Source organism: Chamaea fasciata, unplaced genomic scaffold, assembly GCF_029207755.1.
Source record: "Chamaea fasciata isolate MVZ Bird 193981 ecotype frontalis unplaced genomic scaffold, bChaFas1.0.hap1 SCAF_24, whole genome shotgun sequence".
Lineage (NCBI taxonomy): Eukaryota > Metazoa > Chordata > Aves > Passeriformes > Sylviidae > Chamaea > Chamaea fasciata.
The window spans coordinates 1,997,162-2,024,471 of NW_027094109.1; the positions used below are offsets into that span (position 1 = coordinate 1,997,162).

Genomic DNA, 27,310 nt, shown 5'->3' on the forward strand with positions numbered 1-27,310 from the left:
CTTCTTCTTTTGCAAAGTTTGGATTTTTAGATGGGAGAAGAAGACATTTTCTGCCTCAAGCATAGTGGAAGAGTACAAGGAAATGCCTGAGAACTGCAGAAATATCAGCTGAAGTAGCCAAACCAAGTTGAACCTTGGCGGCTTTTGGGGCAAAATGAGGGACTGTAACTCAATATTCAGAAGAGAAGTTGCCCATGGGTTGGGGTTGTCATGTGCATCTGCAGTGCAGGGAATAAATCTTGGCTGGTTGCATCCCAAAAAACTTGATGCTATATTGTGTTCCCCTAGGGCATTTCTGTCTCTCAGACACTTTTTGGGGTAGAAAAACGGAATTTAGGGTTGCACAATCACAGCAGAAATAACTGCAGCCAACCCAAAATAACCCGGGCAGCTTCTGGGGCTCTCCCTAAAAAGGAGGCAGGTGGTAGGGCATTCTCAGGGCTTTTGGGGCATTTTTGAGGTGGTGGAAAGGAAGAAAATGCCATTTTTTAGCAGCTCAGCTCCAGGAGCTGCAGAGTTTGAAGCTCCCGACACGATGAGGGAAAAGCCCCCCAGAAAAGTTCCGTTCCTTATTCGAGTTCCCTGAAATCACCAAACCACTTAATCATTGATCTAAGAAACCCCATCCTCACTCTATATTCTAATAATCTCTCGAAATAGACTTATTATCCCTTCGCTGCTTTATGGAAGCATTCCTTATGATCAAAATTAGCAAGACACATGCATAAAAGAGAACAATAATTGCTCAACGAGCATCTCGTTTGTAATTTATTAGTTTCTATTATTGTGCATTGCCATGGCAACAGCTCACATCCCGGGTGATGAGAGAGATGTTAGATATGAGCCGACAAAGCTCCCGGTCCCAGCAAATGGAGATGCACGTTTTTTATCAGTAATTTTCATGAAAATAATAAGTGAGGGAGTTAATGAGATGGAAAGCCGTCCTGTGGCTATTGTGAATTTTTTTCCCCTCCTTCCTTCCTCTTTTTTTTTTTTTTTTTTTTTTTTTTTTAAGTGTTGATCTAATTAGAATGCATCGGTCAGGAAAAGTAATGAGGATTTAGTGTCTCACAAAGAGGTGGGGATCATATCAGAAAATTAGCACGAGTCTTTGGAAAATAATCAGGCCCATGGAGAGGTACCAAGTGCTTCTGATTCCTGGAAACCCGGAGCTGCTGACATTTCCCTTCTGGGCCAGACTTGAAAGTTGAGGAATTCAAGTGAGGATTTGAAGGCAGTTGTGAAATAAATGGGAGCACACCCAGGCAAGACCCAGCTGGAGGGGAAATGTTGGCTCAGCCACTGAGGGATTTTTGGCAGGTGGAGCTGAAATATTCACAGTGATGGACCGCGAAAGAGCCACCATCTCATCTGGTCATGGGATAAGGGCGACAGACTGGTGACAATACCATGGCAAATATTTTCTGTGTCCAGCTATGCCATGTCAAGTGCTTGAGCACTTCAACTCATGGAGTGTACTTGAGTTTGCATGGATAAAAAAGGCTGGAAATACTCTATATCCATCAGTTGAGCTTTGGAGGCTAAGGATGCTCCGGAGAGCTGAAAAATCATGGGATTGGTGTTTAAAAAATGGCAAGTGGGATGATTTCTCTAATTACTGGCCTGTTGGTTTCATGCTGAGGGGAGGTGCAAGAGCAAATGGGCCGTTAATTGAAGATTTTTTAAAAATCCAAATATTGAAACGTAATTAGTATCAGTGAGGGAGGTTTCTTAGGAAATAGGTTTTCTTCGGGTTTGGAAGGAGCATCAATCATTTTTGTGAGAAGATAAACCAAGTTTGTCATGAAAGTGAAATATTTCACTTTTTGGCTGAGTTTTTTTACCACAAGACATGTTTAAAAAATTATGGACACACAATAACAAGGATATTAATCAAAACCGGGAAAACAATGTCTGGACCTGTCAAAATGTCATCACAGGACAGCAAATCTGTTGGATTTCCCTGCTGTATCCGGAAAGGATGATTCTTCACCTGCTGTTATTTCTGCTTTCTAAGATGGAAAATGCAAGAACTTTTGGAGATGCAAAGTGCCTGAGGTGATGGGAAGACGAGAGAACACTCAGACAAAGTCTTTTGACTGTTGCTGAAATCTTCTCATGTCACCAGGTCTGGAGATGATTCCTGGCGTTGGCCAAGTTTGGGGTTTCCCCATGTGATGACTCTTCCCTGAACTTTCATTACCTTACAAAGATTTTTGTGCCCTCTTTTCCACATCGCTTCCTCATTTTGTGCTTTGCTTTGTCTCACGATTGAGCCGTCGCCTCTTTGTCCTGCAAGTCCACCAAGCAATTCCTCTTCTGTTTTTGTCGGTGGCTTTTCACTTGGCTTCATTCCTCCCTTTATTTAATGAGAGTTTTTTGAGATTTTCTGACCAGAATGGGAGAGGGGACCTCCTGCTTTCATGGAAGAGGGAGGAAACCAATTTAAATCAGTGCTTAACTTCAACTTTCCCTTGACATCAGAGGGGTTCTTATTGCTCTCCACTTGCAAGAAAAAAACAGTTGCGAAACCGTTCACAGTGGGAGGCACAGCGCTGCCAGGGACATGGAAATGGAATCAAATTTTGCGTTTTTCAGCTCTCGTTTCAGATGGGCAATGTTTGAATGGGCATTTTCAGGACTGCATTTCTCCTCCTCAGATTACTTCTCCACAGAATCACACAGAGTGGGGTGGGATGGAAGGGACCTTAGAATCCATCCAAGGGTGTTCTAACACCCTGCCATGGGCAGGGACACCTTCCGCTGGCCCAGGCTGCTGGTGGCTGGAGGTGGGCAGTTGGTTTGGTGGAACTCAAGGCAGTGCTTCTCTATATAGATCTTAATTTATTTAATTTATTCTTAATTTATTGTTTTAATTTATAGATCTTAATTTGTCCAAGTTTTCCCTGGATTTCTCTTTATTTAAAGCCAACTCTTTCTTGTCTCCGTTCACCCATCCACTCACAAAGGAGCCTTATGAGTTACCTCACATGGTTTTGAGGTTGGCCAGCTCTTTCTTGGCAGACCCATGGGCGTCTCTTTTTTTCTCCAGCTAATCCCAATTTCCCCCATCACAAATAATTTTCAGAGTTAGGATGAGAGAGACATTTTGACACCCTGTGTACCACCCAGAAGTGAATGTCTGTGTCATAAAGCACAAGGCCAAGGACAAGCAGCTCAAGTAGCACTGAATTTTAGCACTTTTTTTACAATTTGGTCCTTGGACATTTTCCTTATTGTGAGAAAGGGGTGTTTTGTGTCATGTCCCAGATATTTTTCTTCACTGAAGTGACTTTTAATTCAGGGAAATCATGTTTTGCTGTGGATCAGTGCCGAGATGTGGGTCTGCAGAGACACCTAGTGATGCAGTTTTTTTCACACTCGGATTTCAAACTTGCCAAAAGCATTTCAGCTTGGGGATGGTGCAGCACCAGCACAGGGTGCCCAGAGAAGCTGTGGCTGCTCCTGGATCTCTGGAAGTGTCCAAGGACAGGTTGAACAGGGCTTGGAACAACCTGGGATACTGGAAGGTGTCCCTGCCCATGGCAGGGAGTGCAGCAAGATGAGCTTTAAGGTCCCTTCCAACCCAAACCATTCTGTGATTCTGTGAACTTCCTTGTGTCTCAAAATATAAAATATAAAATGTATAAAATATTTTCCACTGCAGCAAAACTGCCAAGCCTAACAGAATTTGGCTGACATTTGCAATCTGAGGCAATTGGTATGCAAAATATATATATATATATATCTGTATTTAAATCTTCTTGGAGATATTTCTCTATATTTATTTGAAGGTGGAGCCTCCGCTTCCATGGGGTCAGTTTGGTCTCACAGTTCTGTTGCAGAAAGACCATTAATTCCTTTAATAGCTCTTTCTAATAATGATCAACATTCTGCCTTTTCGCACACCAGTGAGATGGTGTTTTGGGAGAGTTTTCCTCTACACCACAAAAACAAAGGCAATTTTTTTTTCATCACAGAATACTGTTGAAAATGGCTTTGACCACTGTATCTGGAAACAGAAGTTTCTTGTTCCCATTTTTGTGATATTCCAAGTTGCTTCTTCCCAGTGCACTTCCAAAAATGGGTGTTCTGGATGCCCTTCTTTAGGAAGAATCATGGAAAAACAAGGCAGGGGAGGAAAGCTTCAGGTCTTCAAGCTGCTCCAAACTTCTGGTTGCACCTGGTCATATCCAGCTGCTTTTTGGTGTTCTCCTGGATCACATTTGGTTTCTATGAATACTTTCACCACTTTTATCAGCCAGATCCTTTGCCAGGACCAAATCCAAGAGTGTGCAAAAGAGACTGATTTTTGCTCTCCATATCCCGAGAAATACTCGTTTCTCAAATTGAAAACTACATCCCCCAGAAGACTGGAGGTGGGGAAGGAAGACTAAAAAAACGTACAAGTATTTTACAGTCATATTTGCATTTTTAAAATTAATTCAGCTGTGGAAAGGAATGTCTGGGAAGCGAATGAAAAAAAATCACAGCAATTGCAGCAAAATTTCCAGATAAGAAAAATAACCAAAGTGACTTGTGGCAGAGGCATTGGCTCCAGCATTTTGGAATTGGCATCACAGGAGGGGAAAGTGCCATAAGGGGGTTTGAATAGCAAAAACATGAAATTTCTTGAGTGTGATGGCACAGGCAAAGCAGTTGGTGATTGACGGGGAAAAAGTTGCATGAATGTGATGGGGAGAAGGGAAAAAAAAGGAGCAGACCTCAGGTTTCCCCCAGCAGCGATGGGAAATAAATCAGTGGGGACACAGAGCACCCCAAGTCCCCATGGAGCAGCACAGCCAGGCCTTGATGTGACATGGATGGGTTTGGTGCATTCCCATCCCATCCCTGGAGTTCTGTCACCCGGGGAAAGGGAGCTGCAGCTTTCCCCACCCTGAGCACATTTGCATGGTTGCCTTTTCCAGTGTCACTGCACATCACTAGTCCAGGGAAGTTCTCTTTTCTTAACCCAAATTATAGGGTTCTTGAAGAATTGCATCAAAATCTAGGAAAAATGAATTAAAAGGTGAAAAAAATGCCCTTTGTTGGCATGTTCAGCACTTGAGAACCAGCTGGACGCCAGGGAACTGATGCAGAGTGGGAAAGTCAGTAGAAAAGGGGCCAAAAAAATAAGTGCAGTTTTATTTCCATTCCAGCTGGGTGAATTAGAGACATGTGGTTATCTTTGGTTTATTTTAAAATGATCATTTTATCAATATTACCAATATTATTTGCCAAATCCTGCCCATGTGGCAGCTTGGGGTGCATTGCCCCCTATTCCCCCTGTAGCCTCAATTGTGACACTCCTCCCTTCCCAAAATGTCACATTAAATACTCAAATAGTCATTTAAATATTAAAATAAGCAATCAAATAATCATCCCGTTTGGGGTCTTTTGGTGGTTGCTCCAGAGATGGGTGTTAGAGGTAAAATTACAGCTTTTGGCTCAAAGATTTGCCCATTTTTGCAAGAATTTTGCTTAAAGCTGCAAGGAATGATTATCAATGGCGTTATATTATTTTTAACTTCATTATTTTACTCTAAGGGAAACCGTGGTGCTCACCCTGAATTTGAGCAAAGGCTGCATCATCCAGTCCCAGTCAAAGCACCAAAAAAGAGAGAAATGTTTAGAAAGAAAAAGATGAAAGAAATTCCTTTTGGTCCCTCGTGATCTTTTTTTTCCCCCTGTCATTTTTTAATGGAAAAGAGTAACTGCACAAAGAAAACAAGTTTGGGGAAGATGCTAAATGGGGGCTTTGAAGAGCATAAATCCTTATAATTTCATCTTTTTTTTTTTTTCAATTGTAACAAACAGGGAAAATCACATTTTCTGCCATTTTTTTCCTGTTGAACCAAATAATGAAATAAAAAAATTAAAATAAAATAAAATAAAATAAAATAAAATAAAATAAAATAAAATGAAATAAAATAAAATAAAATAAAATAAAATAAAATAAAATAAAATAAAATAAAATAAAATGAAATAAAATAAAATTCTGTAGAGGGAAAAAACCCCCCTCCCACGCAAAAATCCACGTGACATTTCTTTAATTTCTTTTTTTCTTTTCCCTTCTGACATTTTTGCCGCTTTCCTTTTGTGCAGGAGATGCTGCAGAGCTCTCCAGCGGCGCTGCCGCCGGCGTCCAACCCCCCGCCGGGCATCGTGGTGCCCGCGGCCACTCTGCCCCCGGGCAACCTGCCCATGGGCACCGGCAGCAGCTCGCCCGCCGTGCCAGGTAAGGCGGCGCGGGGGAGGTGGTGGCCAGGCGGCAATTTGGGGGTTTTGGTGCCCCCACGTTTGGGTTTTTTCCCCCCGCAGGTGGAGCTTTGTACCAGCCCGTGACGATGGTGACGTCGCAGGGCCAGGTGCTCGCCCAAGCCATCACCCCTGGTGCCCTGCAGCTCCCCAATGCCCAGGTAAGGCTTTCCCGGCTCGAATTTTAGCCACGACTTTGCACTGCGGCAGGCAGGATCCTCCCATTCCTCCATGAATACAATCCTTGGAGCATCTTAAATTTTTAATTAGCAAGAAACGTTGATTAAACCCATCTGCCAGGTGCCTTTGGGGTACCTAACAAATTATGGCAATGACCTAAGAAGTTAAAACAAAGCTTATGTTATTGTTATAAAATATTACGACGTGTAATAATAATGTATTTTAATAATATTATTTCGTGCAGTACATAACACGTAACAATATCTGTTGTTTGTAATGTGTGATAGAACGTTCTCTTTGATCCTGTATGCTTTATTATATTTTGTGTATTTTACCTGTTGTAGATTCTGTCCTCTATATTAATTATTATGGATCGGATGGGATAGGATAGGACGGATATTATTGCTGATATATTATAGATCTGGGATCACTGGCATTGCCTGTCCGGCACGGCAATCATGGCACTTGTGGCTCATTTTTAGGTCTTTCTTCCTGAATTTGGGGATGTTTTTCAGCCATTTGCTCTGGTTTTATTATTATTTTTTTTCCCTGACATTGCAATGAGTTATGCAATGATCCCTGCATTCTTGCAGTGAGACAATGATCTGGAGCAGAGCTGGATTTATTAGCACGACTTGTCCGTGAGCTCTTCCCAACCCCTATTCCCCAGGAATTTGGGAAAAAAAAAAAACCCCACCCCATCAATTTCTGTAACACTGCTTCCTGGGGGCAGAGCAGCAGCAATTCACCCCCGTTATTTCTGAAATGCCCCATTCTAATTGCAGGAGCCTCTTATACAACAATCAATGAACAGCATTTTGGAAAGAGGTGGCACCTCCCTGGCAGGTTTTTCCTGCCTGTGAAATGCTTAAAATTGTTCTTTCTATAATATCTCACCACTGCAGGTTTAAATCTTGCAGCAAAACCCTCTGTGGTGGGAAAAACATGTGCACAGGGAATATTGGGGCGGGGAGAGAGCCTGGACAAGCACCTTCGGATGCTCTTCCTGTGCCACTGGCATGATTTATTCAGCTGGAGCCCAGGGGAATCACAGGGACCTGCTGGCCTGATGTTTAATTCATCCAGGAGAAGTGTTTTGATGAAGACTTGGGGAAAAAAAATCCCTTTTTAACTCAAGTGCTTAGATTTCAGTTTGGTTCCTGAATCCTCATTAAAACTTCTCTTGCAGCAAGATGCTTCTTTTTAATTTCTGGGGGGCAAAAAGCAAATTTTGGCTCAATGGGCATCACCCTCCTTATGGTGGAAATCATCTGGGTGAGGAACAAGGGGTTGGTGAGTGGCAGGGGTTTTTTTTTAACTTTCAGTTGAGAAAATAATCTTTTTATGAGGTTTAGGTGGGGTTTTTTTTTAACTTTATTTTTTCAGGTAAAAGTGTTTTCCTCCTAAAGCACACAATCAAATTGGTCATGGCACCATCACCAGCAGTGCCACTACCCCTTGCAAAATATTGACAAAAAAATGGGGACAAAAGATACAGATCCTGGGAGAAAAAAATCTGCATTTATGCAGATTTGGTGCAGCAGGAAATGGGGTTTGGATGCTCCTATAAGTGCCAGGTTTTTTTCCCTCATCCCACGCCCATTTTGGGTGGGTTTTGCTCATTTTTTGGGCTGCTCGTCACAACTTTCAACCAATTCTTTCAGGCGAAAATTGGTTTTCAGCCAATTCTCTCCCCATTCCTTTTCCCCTGGCAGGTGAACCTGGATCTCACCTCCCTCCTCGATGGTGAGGACAAGAAGTCCAAGAACAAACGGGGCGTCCTGCCCAAACACGCCACCAACATCATGCGCTCATGGCTCTTCCAGCATCTCATGGTGAGCACCACAGCCACCAAAACACCCTGCAAGGTGGGGAAAAAATGGACAAAAAGCCCAGAAATTCTCAAATCCACGTGGTGGTTTGTCTGATTTCGTGTTTGGAGGTGCAAAGTGGTTTGTGTTTGGGGAGCATTTTGGGAATGAGCATTGTCACTGCAGGTGGGTAAAAATATTCCCTCGAGGCAAGAAGAAGCACACAAGTGTAGAAGGGGACTCCCATGGCTTTTTGAAGATGGATAATTGAGAGGGTTTTTTGCAGTTAACAGCTCCAAAATTCCCATTCCTAGCAAGCTGGAATGTGAGAGCTGCTCACAGGTGGGGTTGTAGCACACCAGCCAGCAGTCAAAACACAGAATTGCAAAATCACCCCGTTTTGGGGGATTGGAGATGGAAGGTGGAGGAAGCTTAGATGCAAACTGGATATTTTCGTGGATGAAGAGTTCTCTCTCGTCAGCAGGGCTGGGAGAAGGGCAAAAAGCCAAAAATCCCACATTTTTCCTGCATAATTCAGGCAAGGAATTACTTGGAAACTGGCTGCAAAGACTGGCTGTCCAAGAAGACAGAGTGGTGGGAGATCCTAAGACATCAGTAATGCAGAAAATAAAAGCTCCAAGGAGCAACTTGTGGAAAAATCAGCCAGGGCATGAAGCAGCAGCTGGTTGGGAACTTCCCAGCTTTTTTTTTTTTTTTTAATGGAAAATTGTGGATTTTTTGCAATGAGGACAAGAGCTTTGCTGTGTCGTGCATCTCCCGTCTTCCTGGAGGGCACAACTGCAGATTTGCTGGCACAAAAGGACTCAGAAGACCAGAAACTGCAAAGCAATTTTCTGCCAGGTGCCAGGAGAACCCCACAGTTCAAGATTTCCAAACCTGAATTGAAAAACCAAAAGAAATTCTTCTGCTGGGTTGGTTGGACCTTTGATCTCAGCCTGGTCCTCGTGGTCAGAAGAAATTTTGGCTTCCCCATGAGACTTCTCCATCTGGTGTCAGAGATGATGCGGTTTTCAACCAAAAATGCTCATCATTTTCCTGGAAGTTTTGGAGCAGCAGCAGGAAGAAAGAATGTTGGAAATAATACACCAAAAATGGGACATTTCTGCCCCCCAAAAGTGGCATTTTTAACCACTGAGGCCCCAGTGGGAAGTGAGTCCCCAGTGTGTGTTGACTTTGGGTGATTTTGTCAAGGAAATCACAGTTTTGGGGGCTAACAGCTGAAAAACAAATAATTGGCACCAGCTTGGAGGTCCAAACCGTGGCATATGGGGCTGGTTTGATATTAATTTAATTTCTGGGGTTGGAAAAGGGCATTTTAGCACGGTTGGAAGCTTTCAGTGCTGGTGGTTCCCAGTGCAGATGTTTCAGGGTGTTTTATTGATGCCTCTGACAATAAGCACAGTGGGTTTTGAAGCCCAAATCCCATGTTTACCAACAACCGTCCCTGGAAAATTATTAGAGTTAAAAAAACCCCAAAACTCTAAGAACATTTTTCTTCAAGGAAAGCATTTGATGGAAAGCCTTGGAAAAGCCCTAAGTGTGCGCGAGGAAATCTTGGTGCTCTTGGATGCCACCCTTCAATCTTGCATTGAGCAAATGCAAGAAGCCACCAAATTTAGGACGAGAAAACGAAAAAAAAAGAAAGGAAAAATAAAAAAAAAGGAAAAAAAAGGGGGAAAAAAAGGCCGGGTTCAGTATGTTTTGGTCAGGAGTGACATCTTGCATGCAGGGATGTAATCTTGCTCCCCCATCTCTCTTTTTTTCCAGCACCCCTACCCCACAGAGGATGAGAAGAGGCAAATTGCTGCCCAAACCAACCTGACCCTCTTGCAAGTCAACAACTGGTGAGCAGATACTGGTGGCCCACGTGATCGTTTAGGCTTTAGGACCTTTTTCACCCTGTTTTGGTGCTGTATGATGCTTTTTTGGGGAGGGTAACTTGGGTGGTTAAGGCTGATTCTTGGGGTGTCCTGCACAGGGCCAGGAGCTGGACTCAATGGTCCTGGGCAGTCCTTCCAGCTCAGCACATTCTGTGATTTCGTGGCTCTGGGATTTCTGGGAGATAAGCTCGGTTGTGTTTAGTGTCAGCGCTGGTTTGCAAGGTCTCAGTGCCCTCTCCTGGCAAATCCCATGTGCAGCATTCTCTCAGCTCAGCAGGAAAAATCAATGCAGAGCTATAACGTGCCACGGGCAAATAAAAAACCTCAGCTTTTTGAACCACGAAGCTGCTCTCTTAAAGTATTATTATTATATTGCAACTCACTGATTTGCTACAACCTCGTTTCAACTCGGTGTTGGTGTAACAACTCTGACTTATCCCAGTGCTCTCTCTCGTCCATGGAAAGGTTCATCAACGCCCGGCGGCGCATCCTGCAGCCCATGCTGGACGCCAGCAACCCGGACCCAGCCCCCAAAGCCAAGAAAATCAAATCCCAGCACCGGCCCACGCAGCGGTTCTGGCCCAACTCCATCGCCGCCGGCGTCCTGCAGCAGCAGGGGGGCAATTCAGGGACAAATCCTGACGGTAAGGACGAGCCCCAGTGGCCCCTGCTCTTCCAGGATGGAGTGCTCATGCATTAATGATGGCCTCAGTTGGTGATTTCTAGAGCCCTTCATTGAGCCGAGGGGAAACACAGGAGGTGGGCCAGGCAAGGAGGTCCTTGCACTTGGCCACCACAGTGATGGTCACCCACATGGGGCAGGGCTTGGGTCATCCCCGGAGGAGCTGGGGAAGGGAGGGAGGGAGGGAGGGGAGGCATGGAAAGGTGGAGATGAGAAGACGGATGGAGACAAAACGGGAAGAGAGAAGATGAAGAGAGAAAATAGATGATGAAGATGAAGAGAAGAATAGAGAAGATGACGGCGATGAAGAGAGATGATGAACAGAGAACAGATGAGGAAAATGAAGAGAGAAGGTGAAGAGAAGGTGAAGAGAGCAGAAATGAACATAGACCAGACAAGATGAAGAGAAGGAAAGGTAGGGCTTGAGAGAAGATGAAGAGAAGATCTGCCCAACCAATTTGGGCATCTACTTGCTCAGAACTAAGGTTTCTTATTTAATGATGCATTAGCTAAAAAAGTTAAGGGTTGGACCTTGGGGAATGACTGGGGTAGGTGGGACACCCTATGGGTGAAGCTCTCCAAGCTTTTCACTTGAGTTATTCTTGGTTTATGCACTTCTTTTGTCCTTTGTTATTAGCTGAGTCTCTCCTTATTTCTGTACTTTTAATTCCAGGCTCGCTCAGCATGGACAACCTCCAACCCCTCTCATCAGCCACTGCCACCATGGCCATGCAGCAGGCGATGCTGGCAGCCCACGACGACTCCCTGGATGGCACTGAGGAAGAGGAGGAGGATGAGGAGGACGAGGACGAGATGGAGGAGGAGGAGGAAGAGGAGGAAGAGCTGGAGGAAGAGCCTGGTGGCCTCCCAGCAGCACCTGGCGCTGACCTTGGTTTGGACCGCAGTGACTCACTGGAATAGTTCCTCCTGCACCCTCCCAAATCATTGACAGCACCAGATACAAAATCACCCCCGAAATGCAAAAAAAAAAAAAAGAAAAAAAAAAAAAAAAGGCAAGAGGGAGAAATTGGTGAGGAAGAAGCAAACTGGAGGCGCTGGCAGAGGCCCTGGCTGCCCACAGGAGCACGGGGACCACCACGGCAGCGCACGGAAGTGAAGGACACACGTTTACAAGGCACATATTGTGGCCAGATTAATCCTTTCTTTCAGGTTTTATTTTTCCTTTTCCCTTCATTTTTTTTGGAAAGCAAAAGCATTTTTAGGGGAAGTGTTTTTCCCCCACGTGACACTCGGATGCTGTTGGGCAGTGGCGGGTGATGCATCCCTTGGATCTCTTGGTGCAAAGAAAAGCCAAACCAACCCCAGGACTTGATGCTTTTTTGGATTTTTTTCCCCCAGAAAGGTCATTCACAGGCATAAATACTGGCGTGGAGGGGGAAGGAAAATAATCAGCGAGTGCAAATTCTGCTATATCCGAGGAGGTTTCGGTGCTCGACTCATGGGATTGCCCAAACCTCCCAACTTTGGCCCCGATGCTGCGGCTGTTTGGTGACTCTGGACACAACTTTCTGGAAAGGGGAGGAAATTCCTCCAAATCCTTTAATTTATGTGCTAAAACCTCTGCTGAATCTGAAAAAAAAAAACCCCAAACCAACTCACCCCGTTCTCATCCTTAAGGGCCGAGATTGGATGCAGAGTTGGGGCAAAGGCTGCCGAAAGTAGAACTTTTCCGAGGCATTTTGGCAGAGTTAGTTAAAATTTGGGGAAAAGAATTGGTTTTAGAAAAAGCAAGATTTCACCCAAAATCTAATGGCGATCCCCAAGACTCGCCTGGGTGGAAGGAAGTTCAGTATTGTTGCTTAAAAGATGATTTCTCCCTGGTATTGTCCCTCCACATGGGAAAATGGTGGAGCTTTAGCCCCGTGGGGGAGGGCAACTGCCAAAAACCCTGTATTTTGGGTTTTTTTTTTATTTTCAATGCTAGCAAAAGGGTGTATTCGCCTTAACATGTGGCATGGGAGGAAATGCAAAAGCAAACCAGGGCAAAAATAAAGGAATTGTCTTCTGCAGGTTCCTGCTCTAAATGTGAGATTCTAGGAGAAGGATCATTTTCTTGGTGGCTTTTTGCCCATATTGTCCTTTTTTTTTTTTTTTTTTTTTTTCCCTGGCTCTTGAAGAGTTGATAAAAGAACCTGAGCAAGAGCTGGGATAAAAAACACAAGTGATGCAATGGGCAGAAATGCCTGTTTTTGGATACTGATCTGGCGTGAATGTAACCTGTAATTTCATAAAGGATTCATTGTAATTTAGTATTAATTCCTGGCCATTTATTATAAAGTGCTACAAGATGAGGGGTCGCACCTGTATTTTCTTGGCAGCTTCTTCCTTTGAGTGGAGAAGACCCAAAATGCAGGAATAACCCCCCAAAATGGGCAAAACTCCCCTCATAAAACTAATTTCCCCCCAAATTGGGTGGAGGAACCCAAATTAGTAAGTGATTGATGTGGAGAAAATGAGATTTATACTTCCAAAACTGATGGGCCACCAAAAATGAAATTTTTCCCCCTCAAACAAGCTCCAATGGGGTTTTTCCCACTAATGAACGATACACCCCCAAACCCCAAAATGAGCTGTGTTCTCCAAAAACGACTGATTCTCCCTCCAGAAACTCTCCCAAAGTGTTACAGACACCCCCAAAATGGGTGGTGCTCACCCCAAAATGAGTCTCCAAAAATGAGGGATGCCCCTCAGAACCAAATGATGACCCAAAAGGGGTTAATCTCTCCCTGAAATGAGTGATGCTCTCCCAAAACGGGTGCTCACCCCCAAAAAAAGTTGCATTCTCCAAAAATTCTCCCCCAAACTGAGTGACATGGCCCCAAAGGATGCTGTCCCAGACCGGTCCTTCTGGAAATGAGTGACTCTCCTCGGAATAAGTGACTTCCCCTAAAATGACTGATTTTGCCCCAAAAACAACCCCCAAATTAGGCACTCTTCCCCAAAATGAATGACACAAACCAGAGCAATTCTCCCCCAAATGGAAGTGATGAAAGCCCCCCTGTCCCTTAATGAGCCATTCCTTAATAATGGGTTGATTTTCTGGGGGAAAAAAGGTGATTTCTGCACAATTTTTAGCAGAGAATTCAGGCTGCAGGAAGTGAAAAAATGAAAAAATGGGAAAAATCCTCGAGAATGGAGTTTAATCTGAATTTTGCCCCTCCCGTGGGGGGCAATGAGCACCCAGCAGCTCGTTAGCCAGAAGTTTGTGGCTTTTATAGATCCCAGAATATTTGTGAGCACTACAGCTAAGCCTGTACTGGGATTTTTTTGCTTAAAAACGTCATTTTCCTACCAAAAAGTTGCAAAGCGAGGAGGGGGGACACAGACACTGGAGACCAGTTGCTTAATTAATGTAAGGAATTCTTTATTTCCAGCTGTGCAAAGGGGGAAGTGCGGGGTGGGGCAGCCACGGGTGGGTGACCCTTTCTCCTCGGGTTTGGCCCCGTTTTGGAGGCCACGGGGTGGGAGTGTGGGGGCAGCACCGCGTCAGGTTGGGCAGAGCACTGCAGAGAGAGAGAGACAGAGAGAGAGGGAGGGTGGGGGCATCGTAGGGGGATGCAGTGGGGCAGGAGCATGCACAGGTGTGGGGGGGGAAGCAGGAGGGTGCATTGGAATGCAGGAGGAGGCACTGGGACGCATGAGGAGGCACTGTGATCCATGAGGAGGCACAGGGATGCAGAAGGATGTATTGGAATGCAGGAGGATGCGCTGGGATGGATGACGAGGCACTGTGGTCCATGAGCAAGCACAGGGATGCACAAGGATGCGGGAGGATGCACGAGTGTGCAAGGGGATGCACTCTGATCCATGAGGATGCACAGGGATGGAGAAGGATGCAGGAGGATGCACTGGAATGCAGGAGGATGCACAGGGATGCACAAGGATGCAGGATACAGTGCAGGAGGATGCACTGTGATCCACGAGCACGCGCAGGGATGCATAAGGATGCACAAGTCTGCATGGGGATGCACAAGATTGCACAATGCAAGGCTGCACGAGGGTGCACAGTGACAGACAGGCCTGCACTGGGCTGCATGTGGATGGACAGTGGTGCCCAAGGGTGGCCGGGGGTGGCACAAGGACACTCGAGTGTGCACAGGGACAGCCGGGCGTGGACAAGGGTGCAGGAGTGTGCTTCCCACTGCACAAGGGTGTGCTCCACGTGCACAAGGGTTCAGGAGCAGAAAGGCTGCACCAGTGTGGATGAGGCACCTGGGCACACGAGGATGCACTGGTGCTGCAGGAGGCTGCACATGGGATGCAGGAGGAACGTGAAAGGGATGCACAAGGAATGCACACGGGGCACAGAAAGAGCACAAAGGACACACGAGGACTCAGGAGGATGCACAAGAGGGGTGTGGGGATTCAGGGAAGATGGATGGGGCTGCCCAAGGGAGGCAGAGGAAGGTGCCTGAGGGGGTGTGGGGGGTGAGAGAGGGTGCACAGAGGGTGATGAGGCTGTGTGGATGAAGCAGATGGGCCCCAGGATGGGGCAGGAAGCTGCACAGGGACCTCCAGAGGTGTGGCAGAACAGGAGAGCTGTGCAAAGAATGCCTGAGGGATTGCAGGAGATGCACTCGGGATTCCTGAAGGATGTGGGGGATGCACAAAGGACGCAATGGAGAGGCAGGAGGATGCAGAAGGGATGGCAGGGAAGCTGTGTGAAGGATGCACGAGGGGTGCCCCGTGCAGGCAGGAGGGGAGCAGGTACCTTTGAGGATGTAATCCGTGAGCAGAGTGGGCACCTTCTCATTCCCCTCCTTCATGGCAAACAGGACTGTGAGGGGGAACAAAGCTGTGAGCCTGGCCCTGATGCCCCCCAAATGTCCCTTTTCCCCCCAAACCAGCCCCACAGCTGCCAATTTCCCCATTCAATTTATGTAGCAGGCCTGGGAACATAAAACAAAAAGGACTTTTACCCCCAATTAGCCAGCCTGTGGCAGTGCAGAGTGGGTGATTTACCCCCAGATCAACCCTGGTAAAAGAACCATAAACTGGGGGGAGGTGTTGGCTGCCAAGCAGCTGTGCTGCAGTGATGCAAACCAGGGATTTTCCCCCACCAGGTGGGTTTTGTTGCAACGATGATGCAACGTGGGGTGGTAGCACCTAAAATTGCCCATGCTGCAATGATGCAAAAATTCCCCCAAACCAGCTGTGCTGCAAGGATAACCCAAACTGCAGCCACTGAAGCAAAGCAAAATGTGCCTTTGTGTCCCCAAAACATGTGATGCTGACCCAAAACAGCAGCTTGAATGAATTACTCACTGTTGGTGAGCATCTGCAGGTCCTCAACGGAGGGTGGTGAGCCCTTCTTCTCATAGGGAATCACCGTGTTCAGGTACTGCAAAAACAAAAGCCATCCCCCAAAACCACCCAGATGGCACAACACCACCTGGTTTTTGCACTGCCTTGAGACAAATTTTGTGCAAAAATAGAGTATTTCTGCAAAATTCCTGCAGCTGCATTTAATTTGCAGGTATTTGGGGGAGTACTGAGCTAATTGGGTGCTGCAAACTCCACCCAAATCTATCCCTCCTCAGGGAGGACTTTTTGGGGTGAAAACAGGTAATTTTTCCAAGAGGGATTAGCAGGGTGTAGGGGACAGAGCAGTGCTGTAAAATGAAGAAACATTTTAATGGGGTTGGGGGATGCAGGGGAATTGGGAGTGTGGGGAGGAGGAGTGAAACCAATCAGATTTGGGTAAATTTTTTGGGGAGGAAAAGGGCACCTGCTTCTCGTTGGTGGTAGGACCAAAAGTCTGGCGCAGGCCGGAGTGCAGGATGCTGGAGATGCCCTCCATGCTGAAGCGCTGGGGGGACAACGTGTCACCCTGTCACCTCCAGGGGACACTGACATCCCCCGTGGCACCTCCTCTGGCACCAGCATCCCCCACAATTCCCTGACTCCCACATCCACACCCTGCTCCATAGCCCCATCCCATATCTTTTTGTCCCCCTGCTCCAAGTCCTCCTGTCCCACATTCCCCATCCCTGCTCCACGTCCTGTGTCCTTCCCACGCCCCTCTGTCCCATCCTGTCACTATTCCCATCCCATCCCTCATCCCGTCCCCACATCCCCTCCCTGTCCCGTGCCCGGTGTCACCGTGTCCGGTGTCACCGTGTCCGGTGTCACCGTGTCCCCACCTTGCGGGGCATGCTGCTGCCGCGCTCGGAGCGCGCCCCTTGCAGGCTCAGCCCCTTGTCCCTGCGGCGGCGGCGGGCGGCCTCTCGCTGCTCCCGCTGCTCGCCCTGCACGGCCAGCAGCGCCCCGATGAACGCCGTCTTCACCTCCTTCTCGAAGGCCAGCTCGTCCCGCCGCGCCAGCTGCGCCACCAGCTCCGCCGACAGCGCCCGGCTCGCCGCCTCGGCGCGGCCCGCGGCCGCCAGCAGCTCCCGCGCCGACAGCCGGCCCAGCCCTGCGCCCGGAGAGACGGGCTCGGCTGCGGACATCCCTTCCCGGCTGCGGACATCCCTTCCCGGCTGCGGACATCCCTTCCCGGCTGCGGACATCCCTTCCCGGCGGCTGCTCCCCGCCTACCGCGGCACATCCCGGAATAGGGCGGGAAGGGACTCACAGCCCATCTCCTTCCACCTCCCTGCCAAGGGCAACGAGCCCTTCCGCTGTCCCAGGGTGCTCCAAGCCCCAGTGTCCAACCTGGCCTTTGGACACTTGCAGGGATGGGCAGCCACAGCTGCTCTGGGAACCTCGTGACAGGGCCTCACCACCCTCACGGGGAAGTTTCTTGCCAATCTCCCATCCAGCCCTGCCCTCTGGCAGTGGGAAGCCATTCCCTGTGTCCTGTCCCTCCATCCCTTGTCCCCAGCCCCTCTCCAGCTCTCCTGGAGCCCCTTTGGGCCCTGGCAGGGGCTCTGAGCTCTCCCTGGAGCTTTCACCTCCCCAGGCTGAGCAGCCCCAGCTCTCCCAGCCTGTCACCATAGCAGAGGTGCCCCGGGCTTTGGGGCATCTCCGTGGCCTCCTCTGCACTCGCTGCAGCCAGTGCCATGCATGGGGAAAGGAGGGAAATGCCCGGTGCAGTCAGTGCCACCCCCAGTGCAGTCAGTGAAACGCACACTGCAACCATTAAAATGCATCTCGTGCTGAGCGAGATGTGCTCTGCATTTTCTGAGACACCGAGAGAGAAACCCGTTGTGCAATTACTGATATGCTCAGAGCCATAAACAACGTGCCCAGAGCAATTAAGGAACTTCCTGGCACGATTAGTGACATGCAAGGTGCGCTCAGTAATGTTCGCAGTGCGATTAGTGACAGGCAGGGTGTGGTTAGTGACATGTATGGTGCAATTACTGACATGCATGGTGCACTCCGTGCCATGTATGGTGTGATTATTGACATGCATCGTGCAATCAGTGACATGCACAGCGCAATTACTGACATGGTGTGATTAGTAACCTGCACAGTGTGATGAAGAGCAGAGCAACTAGTGAAGAGCCTGGGCTTGTTGGTGACACAGCCCATGCCACTCGTGACAAATCTCACGTGCATGAACACCCCATGCAGAACACAAAGGCTCCTGGTGAACCCCACGTGCCTTTCCACACCAAAAGCCACATCCCTGCGTTCTTCACAGTTTTTGCCAAGAGCCCTTCTGGCCAAGTCCCAGAGCAAGCCAGCACTGAGGCCTGGAGAGACTCAGTTGTCCAATTTGGTTGGAACTGTCCCCAAAAAGTGACTGGCCTGGGCTTTGCTGGCCATACCTTCGTGGGAGCAGTTGTTGTTGAGGCCAGGGGAGAAAGCATGCAGCTCCCGCAGCAGGATGGGCTCCGTGCCCCTGCCACCACCTTTGCCTTCAGCATCAGCCTTGGTTTCTTCCTCCTCCTCCTCATCCTCCTCCTCCTCCTCTTCCTCCTCACCCTCGGGGTCAGCCTCGGGGTCAGGTGAACTCTGCATGAGCTCCTCCAGCTCCTCGATGACCTGTGGGGCATCAGTGACCTCCATGTGCACCTGCATCCTCCTGCACCTTGCCTCTGGTGCACCCCACACACCCTGCACTCACACCTGCAACTGCCCTGCACCCTGCACTCCTGTCCTGCACTCGTATCTGCAACTGCCCTGCACCCTGCACTCCTGTCCTGCACACCCACACCTGCAACTGCTCCCTTCCTCCTGCACCTGCATCCTCTAGTTCCATCCTCCATCTGCAGCCTGCTCCCTCCATCCTCCATTGTTCTGCACCTGCACCTGCACCCTCCCCTTCATCCTGCATCTGCATTCTGCTCCCTTCATCCTGCATCAGCATCTGCATTTACATCCATGTGTACCCCGGGTCCTCTATTTGCATCCTGCATCTGCATCCCACATTCCCCCCTACATCCAAATCCCACATTCCACGGACACAGAGGACGTTGCATCCACGTCTAAAGCTGCATGCTGCACCTGTCTGCGTCCTGCTCTCTGCACCCACCTCCTCCTCCTGCATCCTGGATCCTGTACTTGTACCTGCACCTGCATTTTCTGTCCTGCATTCACACCCTGCAGCTGCCTCCACATCCCCCTCCCCACACCTGCATCCTGCACCCCCCAACTGCATCCTGCCTCCACACCAGCTGCGTCCCACCTCTGCCCCCCACACTTTGATCCTTGCCCCCACGCCACCCATTCTGCACAGCAGCATCTGCAGCCCACCTTCCCACGTGCACCCACACCCCACATCAGCACTCACAACCTGCACATCTGTCTACATCCGCGTTCCAGGTCCTGCATGCCACATCCCAGGCTGATGGGATTTGGCTTTTCCTTGTGCTTTCAGCCCGTGGTCATGGGCCCAAGCCCGGCTTTTGGAGGACATGCAGAGCTCCAGATGCCCACGGGGTACCTGCTCAGCTGTCAGCAGCGGCTCCTCGTTGATCCCAGAGTCCTGCTCACTCCTCTCAGTGAGCTCCTCCTCCTCTTCCTCCTCCTCTTCCTTCCCGAGCTGCAGGAGACACAGGCTGGGCAGCCTGGGTGGCACCACAGGCCCAGCCTGGGGTGGGCACGGCCCCAGGATGGACACAGCCACAGCCCTGGCACGGGAAGAGCCACCAGGGTGGCTCAGGGGGACATGGGGACACATGGGGAGACACTGGATGGGGACACCAAATGGGGAGACACTGGATGGGGACATGCTGGACTGAGGGTATTGCATGGAGATGCAGGATGGGGATGTTGGATGGGGCTCCAGGGACGCTGGAGACAAAGAACAGGGAAGCACTGGAGGGGGAGGTGCTGCCAGAAGATGGATGGAGATGTTGGACAGGGAGAAGTCCAGGTCTGTTGGATGGAGAGTGGTGGTGGAGATCCAGGGGACGCTGGATGGAGACAGCGGGGCAGGTGGAGCTGATGGGAAAGGTCTGATGGAGACACAGGGTGGGGACACCAGATGGGGACATGGCAGAGCACAACACCACCAGGGAATGGATGGATGGAGATGTTGGGTGAGGTGGCATCTTCTTTTTTCCCACCTTTCACTATCTTTTTCACTTTTTTAGCAGAAAATAACCCAAGGAAGTTATCTTCTCTTCCCCCTTTAGCAACAGGCCCTTACATCCAAACGGGTTCAATTCCCTGGATATCGGGACACTTTTATAACCCCAAAAGCAGCAATTGACAGCACAAACTCACTGCACGTGAAAACACATTTTCTACCCCCACAAACACCCACCCCACCCGTGACGTGGGGGCAACCTGGCAAAGGCCAGATGCTCAAACGACCCAAATTTTTGGGCAGTTTGCAGTGCCATGATGGCTGCTGAGCCTGGGGGCTGACTGACAGCTGTCAGGGACTGTCAGGGGATCATGTGGGGACAGGGGGGTCACAGCCATACCTGGGGCTCGGTGCCATCGAGGGCCTCAGTCCCAGGGAGCTGCCACGGCCTCGGGGAGCTCCGGGGGGCAAAGCCATCGGTCAGAGCATCCCAGACCCTGCAGGGTGAGTGACCTGGTGAGTGCTGAGCCCAAAATGTTGCCTCTCAGAGAGACATCCCAAAAATGGCCCGCCAAGACGCCGCAAAACATCCCAAAATGCAGCCCAGAAACATCCTGAAATCACCTCCAAAAAATCCCAAAACGCCACTGAGACGCCTGAAACATCCCAGAACACCCCCAGTGATATCCTAGAAAACCCCAAATGCTGTCCTAGAAGACCCCAAAGCTTCTCAAAGCAGCATCATGAAATATTGCCCTGAAATACCCCAAAGTACCCAAAAATGCTGCCCCAGCACCTGAGTTGGCCCCTAAATGTCATTTTGAAATGCTGCCATCAAAACACACCAAAAGGCCACAGCAATGTCCCAAAATGTCTCTAGATGTCCCCAAATGCCACTCAAAAGCATCACCATGATGCCCTGAAGTGGCCCAAAATGTTCTCTTAAAGCAGGTCCAAAGTCCCAAGAGTCTCTGAAAGGCCCCAAAACACCTCAAAATGCTGCCCTGGAACGCTCCAAACTGCCCCCAAATGTCCTTTTGAAATACCCACAAAAAGCCCCTAAGGGTGCCAAAGGTCCAAAATGTCACCCTGTCATGTTCCAACCACCCAACCCTCTCACTGAAATACCCCAGAGATCCCAAAATGGCACTTTTCAACACCCAGAAATACCCTGAAATGTCCTCCTGAAATACTGACCGAAAGAGGACAAAATAGAGAAGGAAAAAAGAAAAGACGGGAAGGAGGGGAAAAAAGGAAAGTGGGAAAACAGGAGGAGAGAGAAAAAAAGGAGTAAAGAAGATGGAAAAAAGGGGAAGAAGTGGGGGAAGGAAAATCTGGGTAAAAAGGGGGGAAATGGAAGGAAAAATGAGAAAGAGAGAAAAGAAGGAAAATGGTGGGAAGTGGAAAGAGGGGAAAAAAGGGGAAGAAAGGGAAAAAGGAGAAAATAGGGAATAGGAAAAGGGGGAAAAGGGCCAAAAAAGGGAAAAAGGAGAAATCAGGTGAAAAGGGAAATGGGGAAAAAGAGAAAATGTAAGAAAAAAGAGAGAATGAGGGGGAAAGTGGAGAAAAGGGCAAGGAAAGTGGAGAAAAAAGGAAAAAATGGAGGAGAAAGAGAAAATGGAGAAAAAGAGCTGAAAAGTGGCACCATTGAGAAAAAGGCCAAAAATGGGGGGAAAGGCCAAAAATGGGGGGAAAGGCACAGAAAGGGATTACAAATTTTCTCCCCATCTCAGGCAAACCCCCCCCCCCCCCATTTTCCCACCAGAAATTATGAGTTCAGTCCAACACGGTGCCACATCCAAATCCTGAAAATCACCCCCAAAACCACTTCCCCCCTTTCCAACCCCCAAACTGCTCATTTTTAGGATTTATCATTTTTCCCTCCTCCCCAGGGGCTGAATTCCCTTCAGAATTACAGATTTCACAAATTAACATACAAAAATGTGGCTGCCGAATCTTAAACAGTTATTTTTTAATGAAGCGCAGCAAATCAGTAATTTATCATGAATTAAATATCAATTAAATCGAAATGAAATTCTTGACAAATTAAATATCAATTAGTAATTATCCCCCCAAATTTGCCTTTTTTTTTTTTTTTTTTTTTTTTCCTCTCTGCTCTTAAAGCACCAGCACCCCACAGGAGCAGGCCAAGACCAGCAGTGATTTCTGAGTTAATTATGGCAAGAAATGGTTAAAAACTCTGGAAATCCAATGCCTGTGAGGCCGTGGCCCCTCCCCCCGGCCTGCACACAGGGCTCATTCAAAGAAGACTGGAAAAAAAAGCCCTGTTTTGCCCAAAGTGACCCAAAAAAGACACAATAAGTGGCACAAAGCGGCGACAGCGCGGCAGCCCCGGCGCGCAGCCAAGCTGCGTTTTGCTCTGAAAAACCACCAATTTGACCAAGTGCAAAAAAAATCAATCCAGCCTCAGTGGGTTTGGGGGGAAGAAACCCAAACACGAACCAACAAAACCAGATCTGGGGCTTTCTGGGTTGGAAGCAACCCCTTTGCTTGGTGAAAGGAAGGGTTAGGAATTCTGGAATAATGGCGATTAAACACACAAAAAATCCGGTAGAAATGTGTGGTGTGTAATCACCACGAGGAAAAAGCCCAAGGGTTTGCAGGGGAAAAAAAAAATGGCATTTTGGAACAAAGCAAGGTTTTTAATGGAACTGTAGAATTTAACACAAAAGGCACAATAATAACTGGGGGAGCCTAGGGGGGAATTTGACCTTAGGGAATTCCGCCATCCCCTAGCATGGTACAGAGGGGGTGGCCAAACTCTACTCACACCTTACTCAAGGTTTATGCTCAGCCCCTGGGGCTTTCCTTGCACAGGCAGAGCTGCAATGTGGCATGGGAAATGCTGCTCTTCCTCTTCACAGGCTGCTACTCCAGTAGCACACAGCTACTCCAAAGATCCTACACAGCTACTCCAAGGTGCTCACAGCACAGTCCAGGTGCTGATTTGCATGTGATGGGCTCATGGAAGAGTGCAGCAGGCCCCAGAGGGGTGTTACTCATAAGATACTACACCACTACTCTGAAGTGCTGCACAAGCATGCCGTGAGCAGGACTGCACACTCTGGGAGAGGGGATATTTCACGACCATGACGGGATGCATGCAGGCATGAGGGTGGCCTACTTAAAGGATGCTACACAGCTACTCAAAAGATACTACACAGCTCTTCCACGCTGCTGCACGACCGTGGGTGATGCAAGGGGTCGAGCTGCACGTGGGCTGTAGGTTGCCAGCGCGCAAGGGGCACACAGACCCTTCCTCACAGGATACTACAGAGATACTCCTGACACGGAGCACGGCCACGCTGCAGTGCTGGGAGCTAGCCTGCACTGCTGGGGGGCTCAGGGGTGCGAAGAGGCCCCAGGAGCAGCGGGGCCTTACTCACTCCTCATCCTGCAGGCGCTCCTCCTCCTCCTGCGCCTGCAGCCGGCCCCGCACGGGGGCCAGGCCCTCGGTGGCGGCGTCGTAGTTGCGGAAGCACACGGTGAGCTTCTCGTCGAACTCCTGCACCAGGTCCTCCATGGACTTGAAGCTCATCATCTCGGCAGAGAAGCTCTCCAGCTCGGCCAGCGCCGGGTCCGCGGGGCGCTGCGGGGACCCGCCATCGTCCCCGGGGCCCTCCTCGAACTCCTCCTCCAGACTGACCAGCGGCGCCTCCATCCTCCTCCTCAACACCGGCGTGCTGCCTTAGCTGCAGGGACAGCGTGCCCGTCAGCCACCAGGCTACTAACGGGTTACAACAGCCAGCTCCCCGTCCCCTTCGCTGGCTGAAACCCGACTGCCAGGGCTGTTATACAACCAGCAGTATCTCGGTAGTATCCCAACAGGATGTGCTACCTTCAGAAGAAATATTCTGATATCGTGGCACTATTCTGGTAGCAATTTATGAGTTGCAACAAAGTGCTGACAGCGGTCCAAGTAGCTTAGTGCTGCCCTGACAGTGTGTAAAAAAAAAGTCATACCACTATCTATTTCCCTGAAGTGGTAGTATCTTAGTTGTATCCTTATATCCTTATCGTTACTAAGCAAGTGGCCTGAAAGTATCAGTAACGTGCTGACAGTATCCTGAAAATGTGAGTGTTGCCCTGATGGCATCCCAGAAGTATCTTACCATGATCTTTTCTTGTAGCATCTTGGAAGCATCCTACAGATAACTGCACTTTTCTCCTGAGAGCGTCCTACTGCAAACTGACTCCTGTCCTGACCTTGGAAGCTTTGTGATAACATCCTGGTAGTATCATAGTAGTACACTAATGTTGTATCCTAGTAATGACCCTGTAGTATCTTAGTAGTGCCTCATTAGCAATGCGACACTTTGGAGTATCCAGGATGTTATTCTATTAATATCTTAGCAGCATCCTGACAGTACCTTTGTGCTACACTGAGAGTATCCTAGTAGCAGCCATTGAGTAGCTCAGCATTGTCCTGATGTTGTACTAGCAGAGGCAGGAACGTCCTGAATCTGTCAGGAGCATCCCAACAGCATCCTGGTGCCCTGATAGTATCAGGGTAGTAGATAATGAGTGTCCTGATAGGATCCCAAGAGTGGTTTAAGGGGATACACCAGGGTGCTATGTTATCCTCATAGCAACCTGCACATATCCGGAAAGCAACCTGCACATATCTCAAGAGGAACCTTGTGTGAGCTGCTCCAGTGGCACCGTCATTCGAGTATCTCAGTATCAGCTCTGGAAATACCTTTGTGGCAGCCTAGTAGTACCTTAGTGGAGCCCTTGCAGCATCCCAGTAGCATCCACATAGTATCCTGAGAGTACCTCAGTGCCACTCTGGAAGTGCCTTACTGCTGCCTGCAGAGTAGCCTGCCCACATTCTAGTAAACTCAGAAGCACCCCAGCAGCATCCTGAGAGCACCTCAGCTGTGCCTTGACAGTATTCCACTACTCCCTCAGGAGATTACTGAGAACACGCCCGTAGCATCCTGGCAGTAGCCTCAGAGGAAGCAAACAGTAACTCAGTAGTAAGCCAGGAACAGCCCAGGACAGGTGTCAGTAGCCCTGGTGATGCCTCCCTGGGGAGGGGAGCACAAACATCCCAGCTCTGGGGGAAAACCTGTCCTGACCGGGGTTTGAGCAGCACCTGTGTGCAGCACGGCTGCATCCCCATGCACGTGTGCCCCTGGGTGCCTCAAACCTGCAGCACACACTTGCAGCACACACCTGCAGCGGGGCACGTGGGTGTGCACACACACACACACACACGGGACAGTGCCCAGGCCTGCTGCATGCATGGTGCTCCCCGTGAGCACGCATGCCATGCACAGAGAGATGCAAAGCACACACATGGAGCAGTGCACGTGAGCACGGAGTGTCTGCAGACAGATGCAGGCGTGCTGCAGCGGTGTGCACGTGTGCTGGGCTGCACACACCGCACACACATCCACCCCCACGTGCCCCCGTGGATGCACACCCTGTCCCATGCAAGTGTGCATGCATGCACAGCTTAGCAAGCATGCATCCCCAGAGTGTCTGTGTGTGCACACCCATGCGCTCATGCATCCCCACGTGCAATGCAGTGCACAAACGCACACACACTGTGCACCCCTGCACTCCCTCGCACGCGCTGTGCACCGCTCTGCACTTGTGCATTCCCACCCATGCATCACGGACCCCACCATGGCCACAGCACCCAGCTCCAGGCCCCACAGACACCAGCGCCACGCTGCGTGCACACACACCTGCACGTGTGCCCCTGCAGCTGCACAGACACATCTGCATGCACACACATCCGCACAGACACGCAGCCCTGCACACACGCATCCCTTGCACGCGCACACATCCCTTGCACAGATGCTCAGCCCTTGCACATACGTGCATCTCTTGCACACACACATCTCTCGGACACACGCACGCATGCCTTGCACAGATGCTCAGCCCTTGCACATACGTGCATCTCTTGCACACACACATCTCTCGGACACACGCACACATGCCTTGCACGCACACGCACGGACACGCCCTCGCTGCGCTCGCCGCCCCTCCCTCCGCCGCTCCCCGCAGGCGCACACCCCGCGTCCCCAAGACCCCCCAAAAACGCCCCCGCAGCGCGCGAGCGCCTCCCCCGCTCCCCGCGGCCCCCGCGCCGGCAGCGCAGCCCCCCGGCCCCGCTCCCCCGGCGGCCCCCGCACCGCCGGCCCGCCCTGCGCCCCCGAACCGACACCCCCCGCAACACCCGCGGCCCCCGGGCGGCCCCGTGCGACCCCCGCCCCGCCTGTAAGGACGGCATCGCTCCCCCCAAACCCCGCACCCTTCCCCGCCCCCGCTGCCCCGCGCCCGCCTGCAGCCCCGCATCCCTGACGGCCCCCGAGCCCCCAGCCCCCCCCGCAGCCCCCCCCGAGCCCCCAGCCCCTCCTGCAGCTCCCCGAGCCCCCCCTGCAGCCCCGCATCCCTGCCGGCCCCCGAGCCCCCAGCCCCCCTGCAGCCCCCAGCCCCCCCTGCAGCCCCGCATCCCTGCCGGCCCTCCCGAACCTCGCACCCACCTACAGCCCCCCCTGCAGCCCCCCCCAGCCCCGCACCCGCCTGCAGCCCCCCCGGCACCGCAGCCCCGCACCCGCCTGCATCCTGGCATCCCTCACGGCCCCCCTCGCCCCCAGCCCCGCACCCCTGGCCGCCCCCCTCGCCCCCAGCCCCCCCGGCAGCCCCCCCAGCCCCGCACCCACCTGCAGCCCCGCATCCTCCGCGCCGCGCCGGGGGGTGCTGTGCGCGCACTGCGCAGGCGCGGGGGAGGACTGGTGACGTCACCGGGAAGGGGGATGCGGATGGTGGTCAAGGGAGCCGTGACGTCATCCCTCATCCCGGGGGGGGCTCCGGCCTTTTTTCGGTCCCTAAAAATCTCTTAGAACCCCCACGCCGTGTCCATCCGTTCGTTCATCCGCGCGGGCCTGCACGTATCGGGGACACTGAGGGAGAAAGGAAAAAAATAAAATTGAAACCATGGAAATGACAATGGGAATTTATAAAAAAAAGATGACATACAGGTCAAGTCGTGTATCCAAAA

The 27,310-nt window shown here is 50.2% G+C and overlaps 2 protein-coding genes across 5 annotated transcripts in view; one reads left to right on the forward strand and one right to left on the reverse strand.

Moving 5' to 3' along the window:
• PKNOX2 (PBX/knotted 1 homeobox 2) overlaps positions 1 to 13,109 on the forward strand; it is an 87,716-nt gene extending 74,607 nt beyond the window's left edge. For all 3 annotated transcript variants that reach the window (XM_066203626.1, XM_066203625.1, XM_066203627.1), the window contains 6 exons: positions 6,106 to 6,238; positions 6,322 to 6,419; positions 8,154 to 8,273; positions 10,038 to 10,114; positions 10,616 to 10,794; positions 11,506 to 13,109. In XM_066203626.1, coding sequence (XP_066059723.1) covers positions 6,106 to 6,238; positions 6,322 to 6,419; positions 8,154 to 8,273; positions 10,038 to 10,114; positions 10,616 to 10,794; positions 11,506 to 11,753 — 855 coding nt within the window. In that variant the 3' untranslated portion in view covers positions 11,754 to 13,109. The remainder of the gene's footprint in view (positions 1 to 6,105; positions 6,239 to 6,321; positions 6,420 to 8,153; positions 8,274 to 10,037; positions 10,115 to 10,615; positions 10,795 to 11,505) is intronic.
• A 1,087-nt stretch (positions 13,110 to 14,196) lies between these two features.
• Positions 14,197 to 27,071, reverse strand: FEZ1 (fasciculation and elongation protein zeta 1). 2 transcript variants are annotated; one of them, XM_066203628.1, is made up of 10 exons: positions 26,973 to 27,071; positions 23,682 to 23,987; positions 20,675 to 20,771; positions 19,687 to 19,785; positions 18,569 to 18,785; positions 16,997 to 17,268; positions 16,582 to 16,662; positions 16,119 to 16,194; positions 15,565 to 15,630; positions 14,197 to 14,356 (listed from the first exon to the last, which is right to left on the reverse strand). In XM_066203628.1, exons 2-10 carry the CDS (start codon positions 23,954 to 23,956, stop codon positions 14,340 to 14,342), a joined length of 1,200 nt encoding a protein of 399 aa, XP_066059725.1. In that variant the 5' UTR covers positions 23,957 to 23,987; positions 26,973 to 27,071; the 3' UTR covers positions 14,197 to 14,339. The 2 variants fall into 2 exon arrangements, with proteins under 2 accessions (XP_066059725.1, XP_066059726.1); XM_066203629.1 differs by lacking the exon at positions 26,973 to 27,071 and adding an exon at positions 26,591 to 26,606.
• Between the last annotated feature and the right edge of the window lie 239 nt (positions 27,072 to 27,310).